The sequence below is a fragment of the Patella vulgata genome, chromosome 7, assembly GCF_932274485.2.
Source record: "Patella vulgata chromosome 7, xgPatVulg1.2, whole genome shotgun sequence".
Classification (NCBI taxonomy): domain Eukaryota; kingdom Metazoa; phylum Mollusca; class Gastropoda; family Patellidae; genus Patella; species Patella vulgata.
Window position 1 is genome coordinate 21001684 of NC_065885.2, and position 19492 is coordinate 21021175.

At 37.2% G+C, this 19492-nt stretch overlaps 1 protein-coding gene across 1 annotated transcript; it reads right to left on the reverse strand.

Moving 5' to 3' along the window:
- Positions 1–5832: 5832 nt before the first annotated feature.
- On the reverse strand, positions 5833–18459 carry LOC126827195 (guanidinobutyrase). Its single transcript, XM_050556432.2, has 7 exons — positions 17987–18459; positions 17493–17618; positions 16487–16671; positions 14303–14503; positions 8365–8509; positions 7010–7104; positions 5833–6007 (listed from the first exon to the last, which is right to left on the reverse strand). Exons 1-7 carry the CDS (start codon positions 18147–18149, stop codon positions 5906–5908), a joined length of 1017 nt encoding a protein of 338 aa, XP_050412389.1. The 5' UTR covers positions 18150–18459; the 3' UTR covers positions 5833–5905.
- Positions 18460–19492: the final 1033 nt, after the last annotated feature.

Sequence of the window (19492 nt, forward strand, 5' to 3'; positions counted from 1 at the left end):
AACAGTATGACAATAAGTACTATAGTCTAGACTATATGATTATTATTTTTTTTTTAATTTAAAGTCAAGGTATATTTACGACTGGGATATAAAATACTATTTGTTTGTATTATATATTTTATTTTACTAATGTATGTCCAAACCTTTGCAGAGCTTTTAAGTTTGTGTTAGTGGTGGGAACTTTGTTTATTAATCTCTCATTAACAGCGGGGCAGCCGTTTTTATGTTAAGGCCGAACATCTTCTCCCGGAAGGGATGGACAGAGACGGCGCCTGTGCAGGGGCGGATCCAGGAATTTTTGCAGGAGGGGGTTTGCCAGGTTCCTGAGACAAAGTTCCCCCCCCCCCCAACAACCCCAAAAGATACATTGTCTCAGGAACCTGGCAAACCCTCTACTGCAAAGATTCCTAGATCGGCCACTAATGCAGTCTCTGATACCCCCCCCCCCAAACACACACACACACCACCACCACCCCCTGGGATAGACGTATCGCCCTTCACGGGGACAGCACAGCATCTGGGCACTTCGCCCCACCCTCCCCGTGTTTGGATACATGTATCTAATTGTGTCATGTATGTTATGATATTATTTGTTTTGGGATGTGTATTCATGTGTAGGTATCAGTGTGAATTTGATTGTGCCATGCATGTTATCACATCAGTGTTTTTGAGTATGGTCTATGTCTTCATGTGTAGTTCTCTGTAGTCTATTGAATTTATCACTCTTTGGCTTTGTGTAAGCGACTATAATCACATACACAGAAAGTAGTGATGTATCAATATAACGTATTCATGAGATGGGGTCTACTGAATACATTCAATTACCATACTCTAGTTATACTATTACAATCAATAGCTGGACTGGGACATGAACGACATAAGGCAGGACGGGGCGTTCAATAAATGGGCTGTGACATGGAAGGTATACAGCGAGGAAGTTAAAAAGATAGACTGGAACATGGGCGAATTATAACGGTAAACAACTTGGGAATTTTGGTTCTAATATAAACAAAACCGAAAGGACTAACTTGCGGACAAGACACAAGCTACACATACATTGCAAACAATAAAACAATAAAATATCAAATTAAGTGAATGGATCTGTGGGTCAACTATAAGCACTCCCTGTGCTGTGCAGTTCCGGACGTGTAATCATGCAGGCTTGACTCAAAATGAACAACAAAAAAATGATTTACAAGAAAGATGCAATAGTGCGACCGATCTTGACGGTGGTCCTATCCTGAAACGCGTTTCGTCATGGCAGTGACTGGACAATCTGTCCATTTAAAGACCTTGTTTAACTTTTACGATTCTACCTTTTCGATTTTACGTGATTTGAATACACTCACAATCTGAATGTGTAATTTTGGCCGTGTGCATAATCTGAGATAGATCTTTTAGCCATTGCCGAGATATAACCGATTTGGCGTGACTTCAATACACAGTTACATTTTGAATGAGTAAATTGGAGCGTGTGCATAATTTTGAGACAGATCTGTCTAACCATAGCTGAGATATAAATGTTTTAACTGTCGATTTTCGAATCGTTCAAATCATTCAGCGGTGTTCACACTCGTGTTGATACTGTCCTTAATTAATTTAGATATTTAGATATATTTGAATATGCTTTTATTCCGAATTAAGTACATTATTTTATTCGTAAAGTGAAAATACTTCTTTAATGTTGTCCCTTATTTGTTAAGATTGTCGTGACATTTACCACGGTATTTTCTTCACAGACGTGGTGTAAATGTATACGACTTTCAAGTATTCTTTGATCAAAATGTTGGTATAGCCGCACTCGATCACCTATTAAATTAACAAACAAGAAACCCTTCTCTCTCTCGGTATGTCTTGTCCAGCAATGCAAGGATAGGAGAGAGAGCGAGAGAGAGAGAGGGGGAGAGAGAGAGATGGGGTTTAACGTCTACTCGACACAAACTAGGTCAATTTGGGACTAACACATGGTTTAATTTTATTTCAATAATTCGCATGCTCGCGGGGGTACTTTAGCAGTGGGAGGAAAGCGGAGGATCCAAAGAAAACCCACGAGGTTGGACAGGCGACCCTACTCCTTGTCACGTACAACCCGGGAATCGAAACCACGCTATTTGACTCAATGACAGACCTTATGATACAGCGCACACGTGCTAATCATTCGGCCACTCCCCCCCTTAGCTTAAAGAAGCAATAATGTTATTAATTTATAAAAGGTTAAAATGAGAGGTTGGTATCTCCTCCGACACTTATAAGGGTCGGGTATAATTTTGAAAATAACATTTGGTGTTTTAAATGTTGATCAGACATAAGAGTGTGGATTATACCCTTCTATATACATCATAGGTCAGCTATCATTTGAATTATTAATGTTAATCGTGGATAGCTTGTACGCTAGATATAGGTAATATTACTACCATACAAATTGCATCATTTTCGAGTGTATTGCCACTTCTTATAAAACTCTATGTGAAATGTAATGTATAATTTATAATGTAGTTGAGTTGTCTGTATTTCAAAAATATGTATAGTTATTTCTAATAATTAACAGTGTAACTAAGAAACTGGAATAACCCTTAGAGTCTTAAGCAGTGCTTGTATGTTTAAGGGGTTTATTTGCTCATGTGTTTAAAATGTAGCTGGAGTTGAATAGTGAATTCAAATATTTAAAGTAAAACCACTTACCTCACTCTCTTCTGTTCGTCTACTTGCATATCTTTAGCTCTGTCCATAACAGCCTTAATCTGAGCAATCTCCTCAGGGGTCAGGTGGCTGAGGTCGGGCTCGGGAGGTTCCATGGGTGATGGGGCACGGGTGGAAGGTCTAGAAGACCCTCCTCGGTTGTCAGTAGTCACTGAATATAAACTTTCGTATTCCAAAAAATCAGACGGGGGTGTACTGCATTCTGATGATAAGGTGCTATTCTCGTTTCCCATAGCCTTACCTAAAGACAATTCAAAAACTCTTAGAAGTACCAGAGAGGTGAAAAAAAGGCACAAATAAACCACGATGAACAAATCTGAATCTCCAACAACAATCCAGGCACTGGTTAATGGTGAATGATGCATAGACTCGTATAACCAAACGTATCATTCCATTACGTCAAACACTGAGGATCAATTCAAACTGCTTTGCCTTAAGTCAAGCAAGCAAGCAAGAGAAAATTACCACACTCGCCGCCATTTTGAATATTCCTTTATTCCGGTTGTTCCTATTAGAAGTATAAAGCTGTAAGATCGATCATTTCTATACATATTAAACATTGCGGTAATTCCTCATTTACATCACACCGGTTTCTACATATGGCCATACACTATTCATTACTTCCACAATCGATGCTTCTTTTAAGCCCATTCCTGTTTATCTGGGACATCGAGCAGACGATACAAGCGTTATGGCTTCCAGTTGAGACCAATAATTCTGAAGCCTGTGAAAACTCCAAGACGAATCTCTCGTCGATTCTCCAAGAGCCTTGCGACTAGTGCCGCTGTCATCCATAAACCGAATATCGATCAATAAATAAAGGCTGCGGCTATACGATAGAATGTCGTACAGTTATAGTACCGTACTATCATTCCACAAGTATTCGATTCATCTCGTGACCCGTTAAGTATTTTTACTCACGTTTTGTTATTCTGTCCACTCGGTATTGGATCGATCGGCCAAAAAAACAAATCAGGCCTCGAACCTTGTGAATTAATGTTTGATTTTAGTGATTAATTAATCGTCCGGCCATTATCTTCGATGTGCATTCATACAGTTAGTCCTTCCATTGTGCGAATTTTAATTGCGTTCTGTTATTCGGACCACTTGGTATCGATCGGCAAAAAGATATATGACTGCCCCAGGACTGATGAATTAGTGTTGATATTTGCCTTATTGATATTAATTATGGTTTTATACACTAAAGAGTTTTGGCAAGGTCAGGGTTGAATTAACAATGCTTATTATATCCGTTTGTGGGTAAGGTCAAGAGTCACCCCATATTGGTATTAAATATTAATTATATTTTATACTTCTTGACAGATGGGTAAATCATGTAGTTATACAGACGGTCTGGTTGGTTAATAACGGTAATTGTATAATTGTGAAAACATGAGGTGTAGATAAATTAGAATTACATAACATAAAAGTACAATTAAATTGATTAAATACGACCAATTATTATATTTAATTTGATAGTACCTTCATTGTTTATTACTAGCAATGTCCGTGTATGATGTGTCGTGTCCGCGCGTTTGTCTTCTGGGTTGTTTGTATGTGTCTTTAGTTGTTGTGCGGTTCTCCTACACTTACTATTAAGATAAATAACTACTAAAGGATACTTGATTCAATTAGCGTTTTTGTTGATTAAAATACAACAAATTAAGTTATGGTTTGAAATTTGTACCTCGGTTCGCAAAAGTATAAAATCAGCCGGAAATTGTATTTCTTTTCTTTGAGCCATTAGCGATTCAAAGATCTGGACAGATTGGTAAAATACAATATGACATGATTTGACTGTACATGATCAATTGTGTTGAATACAAAATTTGAGACAACTCTAGCGAACCTTCTCTGAGATTATATTCGTTTTAACTACCAATTTCGAATTGATATCAATATTTTTAGTGGTTTTCAGCGAGTTAACAAACTCACGCGCAAAATACGGCCCTCTAAAGTCGGCCAGTGTCCGACTTTTCCTTGTGAAGTCTAAGTTTATAATCTAATATAGTTCTATATTCTTGGAGTCTGATTTTATACAAGGTTTCGTTAACAAAAACAAAATCTTACCAAAACATTTAATATGAATCGCAGATATATACTATGTAGATTACTTTCTTTAACCGAATAAATCCGAATTCATTGATTATTTCGTTTCAATCTACTCTGATGAGATGGAGATTATAAGAAACTACAGCACAGCTTAATACTTGGATCTGTTACTTAATACTGATGCAAACCAGAAACTAGATATTAAAAATAAATTATGTAAGAGCCAAATCTGTCTATTGCAGGTCTTTCTTTTCGCCTCAAAAGTTATATAAATTATTAATTAGACATTTATTCAGATATAATCATTAATCAACTCCCTAGACTACCGTATGGTCGTGATTTTTAATGGATTCAAACAAGATCGCCATTTAATAATTTAATTTAAAAATGGATAACCGAGACTTTTTTTTATTATCGTAGCAATGACAATGAAAATAGAGATTATGATATTCTTATCGACATTGATTCGCTTAGAATAAAGTAATTTGACTGAAATTTTCAACATATGTCTTTTTAATTATCTATTTTTAAACTATTTTAGCGAGAATTACTAGCTATTTATCTAAGTCTTACATAATTCCTCTTTAAGCTCTTCAAAAAGGGGAGGGGTCTAGCTTATGGGGTATGCATTCTATGTTTAACTTTAAAATACTGTACAACAGCGTATCAAAATGAAAAGGGTTCTTTTGCGTGTACGCCATTATATATATTTTTATATACTTATATACATGTAGGTGTGTATGTTCTTATCATCCGTATAACTATTCTCAGTTAATTGATAACCTGGCCTGAAACATCTCGAAGGCTTGCCTCGGTCTTCTGTCGTCGAGAGTCGAACCTGACTGTTCATTTCCTAATTTCCCCGAAGCAGACATCTGCGGGACGATTGTGTACAAATGATTTAAGCCAACATGACTTCTCGTTCCCGTGAAGCTAATAACGAGATGTTATGTCTTATTACGAGAATGTTTTTTTTTAACCGACCACAATAGCTCAAATAGACTTTAGAAAGAACGACCAAGTCACAAGGAAACAGCCAAGAGTTTAGCCCAATATAAACTTTAAACCCAGACGATATAAAGATCTTTTATAGATTTTATAAGACAGAAACACACAACTATTTGCATAAACTTGTATCGGCTGATATTATTGTTTATTTATTGTACTGGACACCAGGAAATATACATAACATCTCAAACAATAGATTGGCTGCAGTTAAAGATGTTAAACCATTACTATCAAACGGTGGGGATACCTGTAATATAGAACAATAAATATGTTAAACCGTTATCATCATGTGGGGTGTTGGGTGGCCGAATGGTTAACGCCTGTGCGTTGCATCATATGGTATGTCATTGGGTCATTACTCTTTTTTAAAAGTCCAAAATACATGTATGTTTATTACAATCTGATTAAAACACAGATCCAATTTTGTTTCGTTTTTATAGTTCAAAATTTCGATTTTACTTGTCTTTACTACACTTGGATCTGGAAGCGGTGTTATTTAACTCGTGTTCTGCTTGAAATGAGGGGTCAGCCAATTAAATGGTCTGTCGAATCGAGCATTTGACCTTTTTTGCGCGGAACTGTGGGTAGACATTAGCGGCAATAAAAATCAAAACAAAGCAAAAGTAGATAGAAAAATACATGGGGGTCGCTAATTGGTTGATCGAATGACTGAGGTAATCGGGTCAAATGTCGCTTGCTTGGTACCTGACGTCATAGAACGTGAACTCCCACTATAACTTGTTAGATCTACATGTAGTGTAGGCCATCGAAAGTATAAAAAACGAAACGAAATATAGATCTATATTTTATTTAGATTGTGTTTATTAGTATCTGAACTAATATCTGTCGGATGATCAGTAAAGCGCAACACCAAATGAAATTAATTACGTGCTACTATCCCTACCAACGAATATAAAACTGTGAGAAAGTTTTCATATTGAACCCGGGACCTCCTGGTCAAGGATTGAAAGCAGCAAAAATGACGCATGCGTTATAATGCTGCGCCTGCCTGTCGGGCGAATAGCAAATTGACATTCGAATCCGATTTCAATGTATATACAAGGCGTAAAAAAAATCTTCGGATAGACGTCAAAATCAGTGACTAACTGTGTTAAGATTCAAATAGAATAATAGGAGGACTAAAAGCTTGTTGGATGAATACAGGAAGTACTGTCACCTGTGTCGTTCTTTTAGTTCTTTAATTTCTACTCCCCAGGCATCCTACAACAAATAATTAAATTGTTCTCACCTCCACCATATCGCCTCCTATAATATTTAATCCACGACACCCACGGATTATCTCTAATGCTTGAACAATGGTTAATCCTCCAATCTCAGGTGTACCTATCAAAATTCAACCATGCATCTTCATATATAATAGGCTAATACACGACGGTTACGAGTCCGTGATCATAAGACTGAAATAAGGGAAGTAACTCCATTTACTAATTGGGATACAGACCACCAAATACGGTCGGACTGACTTTAATGTTAATTCTTGTCTCTTTTCCCGGCTGCAACTTTTACGGTTACGAGTCCGTGATCATAAGACTGAAATAAGGGAAGTAACTCCATTTACTAATTGGGATACAGACCACCAAATACGGTCGGACTGACTTTAATGTTAATTCTTGTCTCTTTTCCCGGCTGCAACTTTTACCCAAGGTTTACGTGGGCTGGACGTTTTTCGCCACATACGGGGCAATATCTGTTGCAAAGCTTGTTGTATGAGATGCCATTTCCCCGATTGTACATTTGTTCTAATGGCACCCCTTACATTATAGTCGTTTTACCACAACAGGCCTGATATGCCACACACATCAGATAACAATCTTCAAAGTGTAAGTATGCTACTATGTGACAACGGCAATGTTTACACATTCTTATCCTTGCAGACATTGTTAAGTCAGATTGAACAAGAAAAATAATTCTTTTAACACTATGAATCAGTACGTGCATAATTCATCACAGCTCATCATAAATATATAGTACTAGCAGGATACCCGGCTTCGTTCGGGGGTCATAACTCCGAAACCGAAAGTGGTAGACTAACGCCACCTGGCCTATGTTACTCCCTGGTCCGAGCTACCCCTAAACCCCAAATTTCAGACTCGGGTCAGACCTAGTGTAGCCGCCAACCCCGAAAAGACCAGCCTCGCTCGGGGGTCATAACTCCGAAACCGGAAGTGGTAGACTAACGCCACCTGGCCTATGTTACTCCCCGGTCCGAGCTACCCCTATACCCCAAATTTCAGACTTGGAGCAGACCTAGTGTAGCCGCCAACCCCGAACAGACAGACAGACAGACAAACGACAGTCACAAATATATATATAGTATTAGTTCACAAAAGAAAGTAAACGCTCTGTCGGCCTTAGCTAATAGGCCCAATTAGAACAATAAACTAATTACTTGTAGGGAAATCTATTTTGTTTTTCATGAAGACAATGAAATAAATTTGAATCAATCTGTATGAATCAATTCTCGGTTGTTATATAAACAGAAAAACAAACACATATGAAACTGACGAGCCAAACCAGGTACCGATTCAAACCGCAAAACCTCGCGATATTTTTAAAATGAAGTAGCCACGTGAACGTACCAACCTGTTCCTGGAGCGTATGACGGATCTAAAGCATCGATATCAAAACTAATATAAACTGGAGCATCGCCCATCATCTGTCTGATATTAGCCATCAATGGTACGAGAGATTTATTCCAACATTCTTCAGCTGTAATCATCCGAAAACCCTGAAAAATACAAACATATTAATACATTATAATTCCTATGGGCTGTAAATATAGGAATGTGGTTTCCTATAACGAGCTTAACATGAATTCCCTCTCTCATAGTTTTTATGTGCTGTCAAATTTCAATTCCGACCCCTCGTCTTTACTATATCAGTACAACGTATGACGACATGAGATTCAAGATGAAAAATACCATGCTATTAAAAAATGTATAATATGTAAATAGAAAAACCCCAATTCAAATACCAATCAACTAAACGCGCTCTATACCGAACTATTAAGAGAGAGAGAGAGAAATGGGGTTTAACGTCCACTCGACACAAACTATGTCATTTCGGGACTAACATATGGTTTAATTTTATTTCAATAATTCGCTTGCGCGTAGGGGTCTTTAGCAGTGGGAGGAAACCGGAGGACCCGGAGAAAACCCACGAGGTTGGACAGGCAACCCTACTCCTTGTCCCGTACAACCGGGGATTCGAAACCACGCCAGTTGACTCAATGACAGGCTTTATGCTAACCATTCGGCAATCCACCCCCCCCCCACCCCCCGAACTATAAAACTGGCTTGATAATGACTAGACTAGAGAAGCCTAGTCGAAACGTCGCTCAGTAATAAGCAGTCATTATATTATATTCCATAGAATTGTGACCTGTATATAAAAATGGCGTCACATCTTACAAATCAAAACGACCATCTAACAACATCTGCTCAAATTTCGTTACCCCGTATGATTAAAAGAGGTGTAATTGATGTCCTTGTATCCTTATTAAGATACATATAAATAAAAAATATAAAATTATGTTTTTAGGTTTTTTTTAAGATATATAAATCAACAATTCGGTAAATAATTTATCCCCCCCCCTCCCAAAAAAAACCAAAAAAAACCCCAGCAAAATCAAAACACGTAGAGAACAAACGATACAGTTAGACAGATATTATATATACGCAGAGACAGCATATAAAGGAAAACATGGAAAGAGCAATAAAATATTTCTGCACAGATGCGCCATTTCTGCCAAAATATATATTAGAGTTATAAAACTCAGTCATATTATGACATTATATGATTCACAAAAAAATATTGATCCTGGATTACCGACGTGTGTCCGCGAAGAAGAACATGAAAAAATTAAATAAACCACCAAAGCACACAATGAGTATGCCTATATTATTATAAAGTTATTACGGTTGTTATGCAATTAGTTACACACCAGAGCCATATAAATCACCAATTAAACTACCTGATACCATAATATAAGACAGTCTTGAATAACAAACGTGCTTCTCAAGTGAAAAAAATAACGATAATAATAAAACGCTATGCTAAATCAGACAATAGTCTTATCTACCTTAGATGCAGGATAATGGCGGTATAACAATAACATCAAGTTACAATAATACTATAAGTAATATCTATGAACAAAATGAGATATATAGATAGGTATACTATGACAAGTGTAAGTACAATATAAGTATAAATATATAAATATATTATACCGTTGTTGACTACTATCTACTCTTTCTTATCCTGGTAACGTCCAGTATATTGGCTAAATATTAAAGGGACCTTACACCGACAACACTAAAAGTAGTGTATGCACATTTCTGACGGTATGGATACAAGCAATAACTCTAACAGTTCTCTGTTGACTAAATGTATTGTGGTGTTAACTGTATGAAAATATTTTGAAGCTTACGAAAGGTGGTAAGAATACCGTTAACCCTGAGTGGTTATTACCCTATGCTATTGGCTAAATAGACTAAAATAACGGTACGCCGTATATAACGAGAGATCGGATGCATATATTGGAATAGGTGAAGTTAGGAATATCGTTTATAATAATCTGTCTGATAAACACCGTGGTAATTGGTAGTTCATACTATTTCGGCATAGCTAAGATAGCTAAGGAACTGCAAACTGGGTGAAATGGGGTTTATTAACGTTCTACTTCTGTGCTCCGACTGGGCTAATGAAGACCGGCATACGCCATGCAGTGTGCTATAAGGGAAATTTAGCCCGAATAGCCAAGTAACGTATCCCAGACATTAACTATCAGGCAACACTGATAGCCTCAGTAAATTTTTAAAATAAATTCCTAAAAGCTCTGACCTTGAGTCCTTTTACAAAATTTCTATTACAGGGGCAATAATTGATTTATAGTCCGATTGAGAAAATTCCAAATGCTCGGAAAAAAGAAACCAATTCAGAGACTTTGATCTGCATACCGATTTCAACATTTCTATAATTGATACACAAATCTGAATTTCGACAATGTCCGCATGTTACTGATTAGTCGAACAAAGAAAAGCTAACTTTTCTAACTGGTGCCTTCATCTAAAAATTCGTATTTTGATATATTATGATATAAAACGAGCCAAAACTATAATGGTAATAATAGCTTGTGGTTTAACGGCCGCTTCCATATTAGTGATATCCAGACAATATACCTAAAACCAACTGACTTAATGTCGAGCTTAACGTCCGCTTCCTTCCACCTAGGATGTTATCGCAGACAAATACATATAATTATTCTTATATTAGTGTTTAAAGTCCGCGTCCACCGCGGGTCATATAACAGACAACGAAATGTTGCTTGCTTTATACTATGCGTTCTGGTAGTTCAATGCCTTTTCATAGTGGAATCTCGGTTCAGTAACTTGTAGTGAGTTGTCCCTTTATTGCCCCTATAAAGCGTAACGATGGGTATAAATACCACTTGTTGTGTCAAGTATAGTATTGTTACCTACTATATATACTACCTGTTACTACTAGTTGTACGGTGAGTGGAACAATTAAAGTAGGAATTTAAACATTCAATCAGGACATAAATTGCGTGTATATCAACGTCAACGAATAGTAAACAACATACAGGAAAGTGGCGGTATTACAACAGAATCGGGATTGGTGAACAAAACGATGTATAACGATACTGATGATAATCGAGATAGTATTCCATTCGTGGTTACGTCCCAGGCATATATTTCATAATCTTTTTAATCAAAGTTAAACAAAAGAAATATAGATATAGTGTTGAATTTCTCTACTGTATAATGATCACTGAATATATATGACAAGGAATACGATCGGGAACTATGAATGCCTATAAGCATAGGACATGATTACACACTAAGGAACATTAAAGAGATTTGATTGATGCTTAATGAACCAAACCATCGGCGCCATTGGCTTTTGATAATATGCAAGACTTATTGACACTGTTTTATGGATTTTCAAAGTGTAGTATGAACGTGACTCATCTAACGGATGACCATTACATGTAAAGAAACAACACGGAATTTAAGATTAATACCAATTCCTAAAACTAAAATTAGTAGCTAGGTGACCTCACCGATGTTATTTGGACGTAACGTTATTCAATTTTATATTCTGTTAGAAATTATATAGTTGTTCTAGCCATAACAATGTCCGGTTAACTTGTTACCAAAAAGTGATACGTATCCTCAGGTTAGTCAATTGCCTTGATTCTGATTTTGGATTTGTCATTTCAACCATTTTAGCTTAAATACCTAAATTAGATAATATATTTACAGTTCTTTGTGATAAATAGCATTGCATATCAATTGCAAATGAGAAAAATGGGTGGTCCATCATGGAAGGATTATATCGACGCATTACTAGAGAAAGGCTACGTGTCTAAAGTGGCTATTCATGGAATTAAAGATGGTAAACGATGGGCCGGATGTTTTGCTTTTGACGTGTCACAGACGGAAGTTACGGAATTGATCAAGGGTTTCACAGATTCCAGTTGTTTACGACAAGAAGGGATATCTCTAAATGGGCTGAAATATACCTTAACTCGAGTTTCAGAGGGAAAAATAATGGTGGGTCGTGAAGGATCTACGGGGGCTGGGTGTGTTGTGTATAAATGTAACACCTGTCTTTTAGTGTGTGTTCATGATGAAGGAATATCCCCTGGTGGATGTTACACGGTGGTCGAACGGATCGGTGACTTTCTGGGAAATCAGTCTCTTTAAAATAGCAATATTTGTATTTATATTTCTGCTGGCACCAAACATCTAATTCAAAACTACCGTATGTTGAAATATCCGTATATTTTGGTGGTTTAGACCATTAATCATTGGAACTGAAAAATGATTTTTTTAGATAATACTTTAAATGATTAGAACATTTAATCAGGTTAGATACCATTCTAACCGGAGTATTGTTTTATATAAATGAAACCCTTCAGCGGTTGGCTGATAAGATATCGATCTGAAATCAATAGAAACAAATAATGCGAACTTAAATAACTTCTTTAATCATTAATGTAAAGTGTGAGGTATACAGATGTAGCGCCAGTGAAGCAAGAACAAAGTGTTAAGTAAAATGGTGTATATCAATTAGAAAAAGGACTATTATAGCATAGTTTGTGGACGTCGGTCTATTTCTGCATGAACTGTCGACTGTTAGAGTATAATATATCATAAACTGTCAAATTTTTGAGTATATATCGTAAACTGTGGACTGTTTGGCATATATCGTGTATTGTCGACTGATGTCGCGAAATTTTGACTGTTGGAGTATACATATATCTTTAACTGCCGACTGTTGGGGCACATTTCGTGTACTGTCGACTGTTCGGGCATATATCGTGAACTGTCGACTGTTGGAGCATATACAGTGAACTGTCGACTGTTGGAGTATATATCGTGAACTGTCGACTGTGGAGTATATACATATATCTTGAACTGCCAACTGTTGGGGTATATTTCGTGTACTGTCGACTGTTGGAACATAAATCGTGTACTGTCGACTGTTCGAGCATATATCGTGAACTGTCGAATGTATCTGAACTGTCGACTGCTGGGGCATATGTCGTGAACTGTCCACTGTGGTATAACAAGTTAATTGCTCACTATTGTATATAACGCATCGAAAACCCTTATTATCGTCAACAATTACAGCCGTTCAAATGTTCTATCGCCAGGAATATCGACTACACCTCGATATAATTAATTTAACACTTTCATTTTAAAACATTTGATTTATATTGATCATAATAGGTTTTATATAATTTCAAGGTCGTTCTCTGTGTAAACTGGGTGAGTTTAAAAACTATAAGCCATGTAAAATGTATTCCATCGTTTCCGTTTTTATAACGTGACGCCAAATTTTGTGTAACCATTAAGTACCACACACAACACGTGTTGTCGATATGTATGACAACTAACACCTGAACGGGTGTAAATGTAAACGTTACTATTATCACCATGTTTTAAATTTAAAGACGTGCGTAGGTTCTAAAATATTATGGTGTACAGTATCTTAATTAATTATTATTCTTCATCCAATTAAATAACGCGCATATATGAATGAGAGAGGGAGGGTGAGAGAAATGGGGTTTAACGTCCATTTCGGGACTCACACATGGTTCAATTTTTATTTCAATAATTCGCTTGCAAGTAGGGGTCTTTAGCAGTGGGCGGAAACCCACGAGGTTGGACAGGCGACCCTACTCCTTGGTACGTACAACCGGGGAATCGAAACCACGCCAGTTGACTCAATGACAGACCTCATGATACAGCACGCCCGTGCTAACCATTCGGCCATCCGTTGTAAGTTGACATGTTTTGATTGTACTTCAAGATTGATATAGATTGATATAAAGGTGTTGTTTAATTGTATACATTAGTTGGTTATAATCCGCCCAGTGGATATTTGCAAGTTTACACTTGTAGAATAAAGTCGAAACTGACCTACAAGCAGTATGTGATCCAATTAAACATTATCGATGTGAAAAAAACCCTGTTAGTTTCCAGTATTTTACCTGTTCAATTGACCAATCCCTATCCTGTAAGCTGTAGCCAGGACCTCTAAGTCCAATTTGCACAACCTTCGAACAATCCAGACATCCATCCTCTACGGCTCGTCTGAAGGGAGTACCATGGGCTATTTTACACCCAAACATAGTATCACTGGTGTCAGAATGGGCATCAAGATGTATTAAACCCACGGGTCCATATTTGTCCTGAAAACAAACAGATTAAAACTGAAAATATAATATAAACAATGGGTCGGGTAGTTGTTTGTTTCAATTGCATTTTGTAATTGACCTCGAAATACACAAGACACTATTCTGTGGAATACAATAAAATTGTGGTTTATTATTCAGCGATGTTGAGACGATTATCTAGTCTTGATAGGGCATATGTAAATAACAATTGCACCGATCTAATCCATCATGCACCAACAGGAGATATGTCACGAGTTACCTTGAACTTGACCTATAGTATAGAGATTATAAAGATCAGATATGCGAGTCACCAATTATTACATGATGAACTGAACTCCCAACTGCAATAGTTGGGGTTTGTGGACTGGAAAGAACGATGGATATGACACTATGCAGACAATTTTCTCCTCTGTAGCATTCCGCAAATAAGCATTGTAAAATATCCTGATATGAGAGTCCAACAGAATCGTATGCTCCACCGACAAAATATTATCCTATTGTCTCATAAGATCAAAAACCCGTTTTTGTTATTGTTTTTTCCCTACTCTCTGTTTTATTGTGAGCTCGTGTTTTTTTCATTTCGGGACTAACACATGGTTTAATAGTATTTCAATAAGTCGCTTGCGCGTAGGGGTCTTTAGCAGTGGGAGGAAACCGGAGGACCCGGAGAAAACCCACGAGGTTAGACAAGCGACCCTACTCCTTGTCACGTACAACAGGGGACTGGAAACCATGCTAGTCGACTCAATGACAGACTTTATGATACATTTTGAATGAAACCTGTATCATTACAGATCCGGTATTGGCCTGCAGCCAGAAGTTCCGCTACATAGTCCGCTACATGGAAAGCTTATAACCCAAGGAACACAAATACGTCATACAGCATCAGCAGTCAACGCGCATCTGAAATACTGTTATGAATAGCAGAAAGGGAGATAACTCATTTTTGACCGTTAATGGATTTCCAAAATTCGTTGTTCAGCATTGGCATTTATGTTTTGGGTATTTTTGTTTAAATTAAAATCTAACCAATACACTATTCTTTGTCAAGGATGAAGGCATAGGGTGTTTTCGCTAATATTTAATTTTATGCCAACTTCAGATTATTAGTATAAGTAAAGCATTTACTCGGCAATTGTGACTATTTTCATCAGACCCTAAATCGAGTTATTGCTAACATTTTTCTTGGACCCCTCGGATTTGTGTTCCCAAGCTTTCCAAAAATGTATAGTTTCGAGGACCCTGTAGCGGAATTGTGTTTATAAGCAAGCTAGAAATTTTGGCTGCTGGCCTAGTACTGTTTACGGTTTATCTCTGGATCCTCTTGATTAATATGTTGTTTAATGCTTGAATTATCTGTGTGGGTCAGTGTGTCATGGTGGGTAAGACGCTGACTCGCTAGCCTGGAGTCGGGTGTTCGATCCCTGCATTGGCCGAGAAAGTTCATCCAGATTTTCCGGCGTGGTTCCCACTTGTCAGTGTTGTAGGACGGGGGGCTTGGCAAGGACAGCTGTGTAGACGTTCGGATGGGACGAAAAACCGAGGCCCCGTGTACACATTGGCGTGCACGTAAAAGATCCCTTGACAGTTGGAGTTCGTTATAAGAGTAGGCCGTAGTGCCGCTGTCCGGGCACACTGTAGGACGTTAAACCCCATTTTATTTCATTTTATTATGTAATTTGTTTTCGTGCAGTGTAGACCGCCTGCACTTACCATTAGATGTATCACGCATCGATATATGTTGAATTATAAGCAGGGTCGGATTTATGTACTTGTGGGTCCTAGGCCAATCTCATCAGTGGGACCCCAAATTTATAGAAATGGTGTCATGGTTTAGTGGGTTATACTACTCGTACAGCTGCCCTTACATTTTCAATATAGATAATGAAATAACCGATGTACACTTGAAACAAAGTTACCCCTTGGCACTTTGCGCGACAAATTGATTTCAATCTGACCCATATAACAATTGGCCTTAGGCACTGTCCGTGGACCTACCTTGACAGCCTGGAGTAGAGGATATGATATGGTATGATCACCACCTAGTGTTATAGCTTTACATCCATCTTTAATCAAACTATATACACCAGTTTTAATATCATTACATGCTCTAGGTAGGTCATACATACACAAACTAACATCACCGACATCTCCTACATTTAAACTATCAAACGGTTGGGCGCCTGAAATAGATATACATCAACACCCAAATACCCCCTGAAAATATCCAACACTATCAGACAATCGGGCGCATTCATAAAATATATGTATGCTATCAACCACCAAAACACTTTTTGAATTGCAGTTTTTGTTTACATTAACATTTTCGACCATATTCCCCATTTAGAAGACACAGGGAGAAGGGAGTTATTGTGACATGGTGGGCTCTTTCAGGTTATAGAGATTTTATTTGTATGCTAAAAAGACATGTTACAGGCCAAGTAATTTTATGGATTTAGCATTGAAGTCAATGGAGTTAGGGTTACTAGTTTTGGTCCATCATCACCAAATTGTACAGGTATTCGTAAATATTTGTAAATATTTTAGGTTTCTTAAGTGAATAGCTTAAAATGAAATCCAAACAGTGCTGGCTGCTGCAATGTATGTCACAGGGTATGCGTAATGTTCTCTAAACTTACATGATACCCTTAAGATTTGTTTGGTACGCCAATATCTAGATGAATAATTACTACATACTACACAAAACTACACCTCTGGCATGTTAGGGCTGACATAAACATTACATTTTTGGTATATATTAGGAACCAACTTTGCATATAAAAAGCTAGGTCTTTTCAGATATAGCATAATACCATTCATTTATTTATAATTGTCTCAGGTCTGTTCTGCAATATGGAAAGCGGTGACCCATCAGAAACACCAGGGGGTTAGGCAACCGAGCCTTCTCTTTAACAATGATTACAGACCACCGACGATGCAACTGATAAACACACCCACACCCCAACCTTTAAACGAATAAGGAAATATAAGATTGACCGGATACCTGTAGCCATATTATAAGGTCTGATCATTGTTGATTCTACGCGGATATGTCTCGGTCCAAGACGGGTTCCAGATCTGTTTGATGCTCCAGAATCCAAACATGCCCCCACAAAACACACATCCAAACCTGAAATACAAAAAAGGTGGAGTTGAACAAAACACACAGCTAACCCTAAAATACAACATGCTTTGTGATTGATAAAGAATATAACAGCTAACAGACCTTCTTAAAAGCATGTTCAACCCTTAAATGAAAATTGCATATACCCCATTGGAGTGAAACGTGCAGATGAATAGTGATTGCAGCAGACAGAAATCCTACCTACAGGTATTGGGGGATGTAATATATAAGTTAGCGAACGCAGAAGCACGTGTTATAAACTATTAAATTGCTGTCATACTTTACAGTCACTTCTATAAATTAGATCAATATTTTCAATCAAATAAGAAGTGGCATCAAATGTTCTAGAACGAGTAAGTATAACATGATGTTACCTTTTGAATCATGATGTATAGGTAATCTGAATAAAGACGCTATTCCTGCTGACCTGGATAAATCATTACCAGATATCGGCTGATTGAAGGTACTCCCATATCTTAAAGTTGTTGTATTCACTCTTGCTATGTTACTGACCATGCGATAGATCCCTTTAAACATTTTGAAAGAAGAAACGTTTGTTTGTCAAACAGTTTGACCTTGCTCGTGATTTAAATTGATCAATTGGTTCACTCTACGATACTCTGTTTAAAATAAATCACATAACCAATGTCTGTCTGGCTCAGATGCTGTCACACAACCAGAGTCTCACGATTTACTCCTAACTTACTACTGATGAATTATGACACACTGCGCTTCTTTACAATGCGATTTAGCCAAAAGATTGGGAATAGATATATTTCTAAACCACTCTATCGCCGCAGTTTGTTTAACTGGCCTAGTTTTGATAAAGGGATATGTGTAAGATACAGCTCAGTGAACGATGTAAAAGAATGTTCAGCAAAACGTCTGGATAATCAGGGTTACTTTACTACCACTCTATCTATCTCGGCATAAGCACAGACTGACATTTCGGGCAGACGGTTAAAGTGGGAACAAAACTTATTGGCAAAATAAAATATTAGAAATCTAATAACACACTAATTTTACCTTTCTTTTAATTGAATACCACGAATTTGGACTGAATTGACTATTGATTAAATCATTTTGCCTGTAGACACTCTCCTTGTGCGACAGTTTTCGGGCATCGATTATATTTGTGAATACAACTGCAATAGTCTGATTGGGTGGTTGGAATTCAAATAGGCATAGAATCCGATTTCGGTTGCAAAGCAATTGGAAAATTTGAAGTTGTTTAATTCACGGGCTAAAATAGCAGAAAAACGCATTTGCGGCGGTTAAATTTTCAAAATTTTCTCAGGGAGCGCGAGACCTCCATACGCCGCGACGATTGATTGGTTGTTTGGGATTTAAGATTTAGGTAAGTCACCCAAAGTAGGCTATATTGGATAACATTGAAGTTGCTATGTTCACCGGCTGGAATAGCAGGAAAACGCGTTTGCGGCAAATAAATATTCAAACATTCATCGAGCTCGTACGCCTATACACCACGGGTCCATTTTATGTATAAATCTATCTTATATTTTTAGATTTATCTTGGTAAGAGGTCACCAGTGAAACGCAAAGCACCCCTCATAAAAGGTTTCTGGTTATTAAAAAATTTAAAAGTTAAGTCATGATCCAAACGTATAAATAATGAATTGCATCAACCACAGATTTATCGTTGATGTTATGCATATACGTGTATAATTTCACACACACGTGTATTTGACGCAAGTAGTCAATATCCAGGAGATATCTAGTTTGTTTGAAAAGACATAATGATTTAAAAATGTACATTATGGTGCCGATATCTGTAAGGTTTATTTTCAAAATGTAACAAAGCAAAAAACAAAATGGGTATCATTGTTTTAAAAATGGTTCAATATGGCGCTATGAATATA

What these genes read in the sequence shown, in the direction of transcription:
- LOC126827195 (XM_050556432.2), bottom strand. Translation starts at nt 18,149, where the DNA reads ATGTTTAAAGGGATCTATCGCATGGTCAGTAACATAGCAAGAGTGAAT. An exon ending in CTCTACTCCAGGCTGTCAAG is followed by an intron (nt 14,504 to 16,486) that starts GTAGGTCCACGG and finishes GTTTGTTTTCAG; the next exon opens with GACAAATATGGACCCGTGGG. An exon ending in GGGATTGGTCAATTGAACAG is followed by an intron (nt 8,510 to 14,302) that starts GTAAAATACTGG and finishes TGTATTTTTCAG; the next exon opens with GGTTTTCGGATGATTACAGC.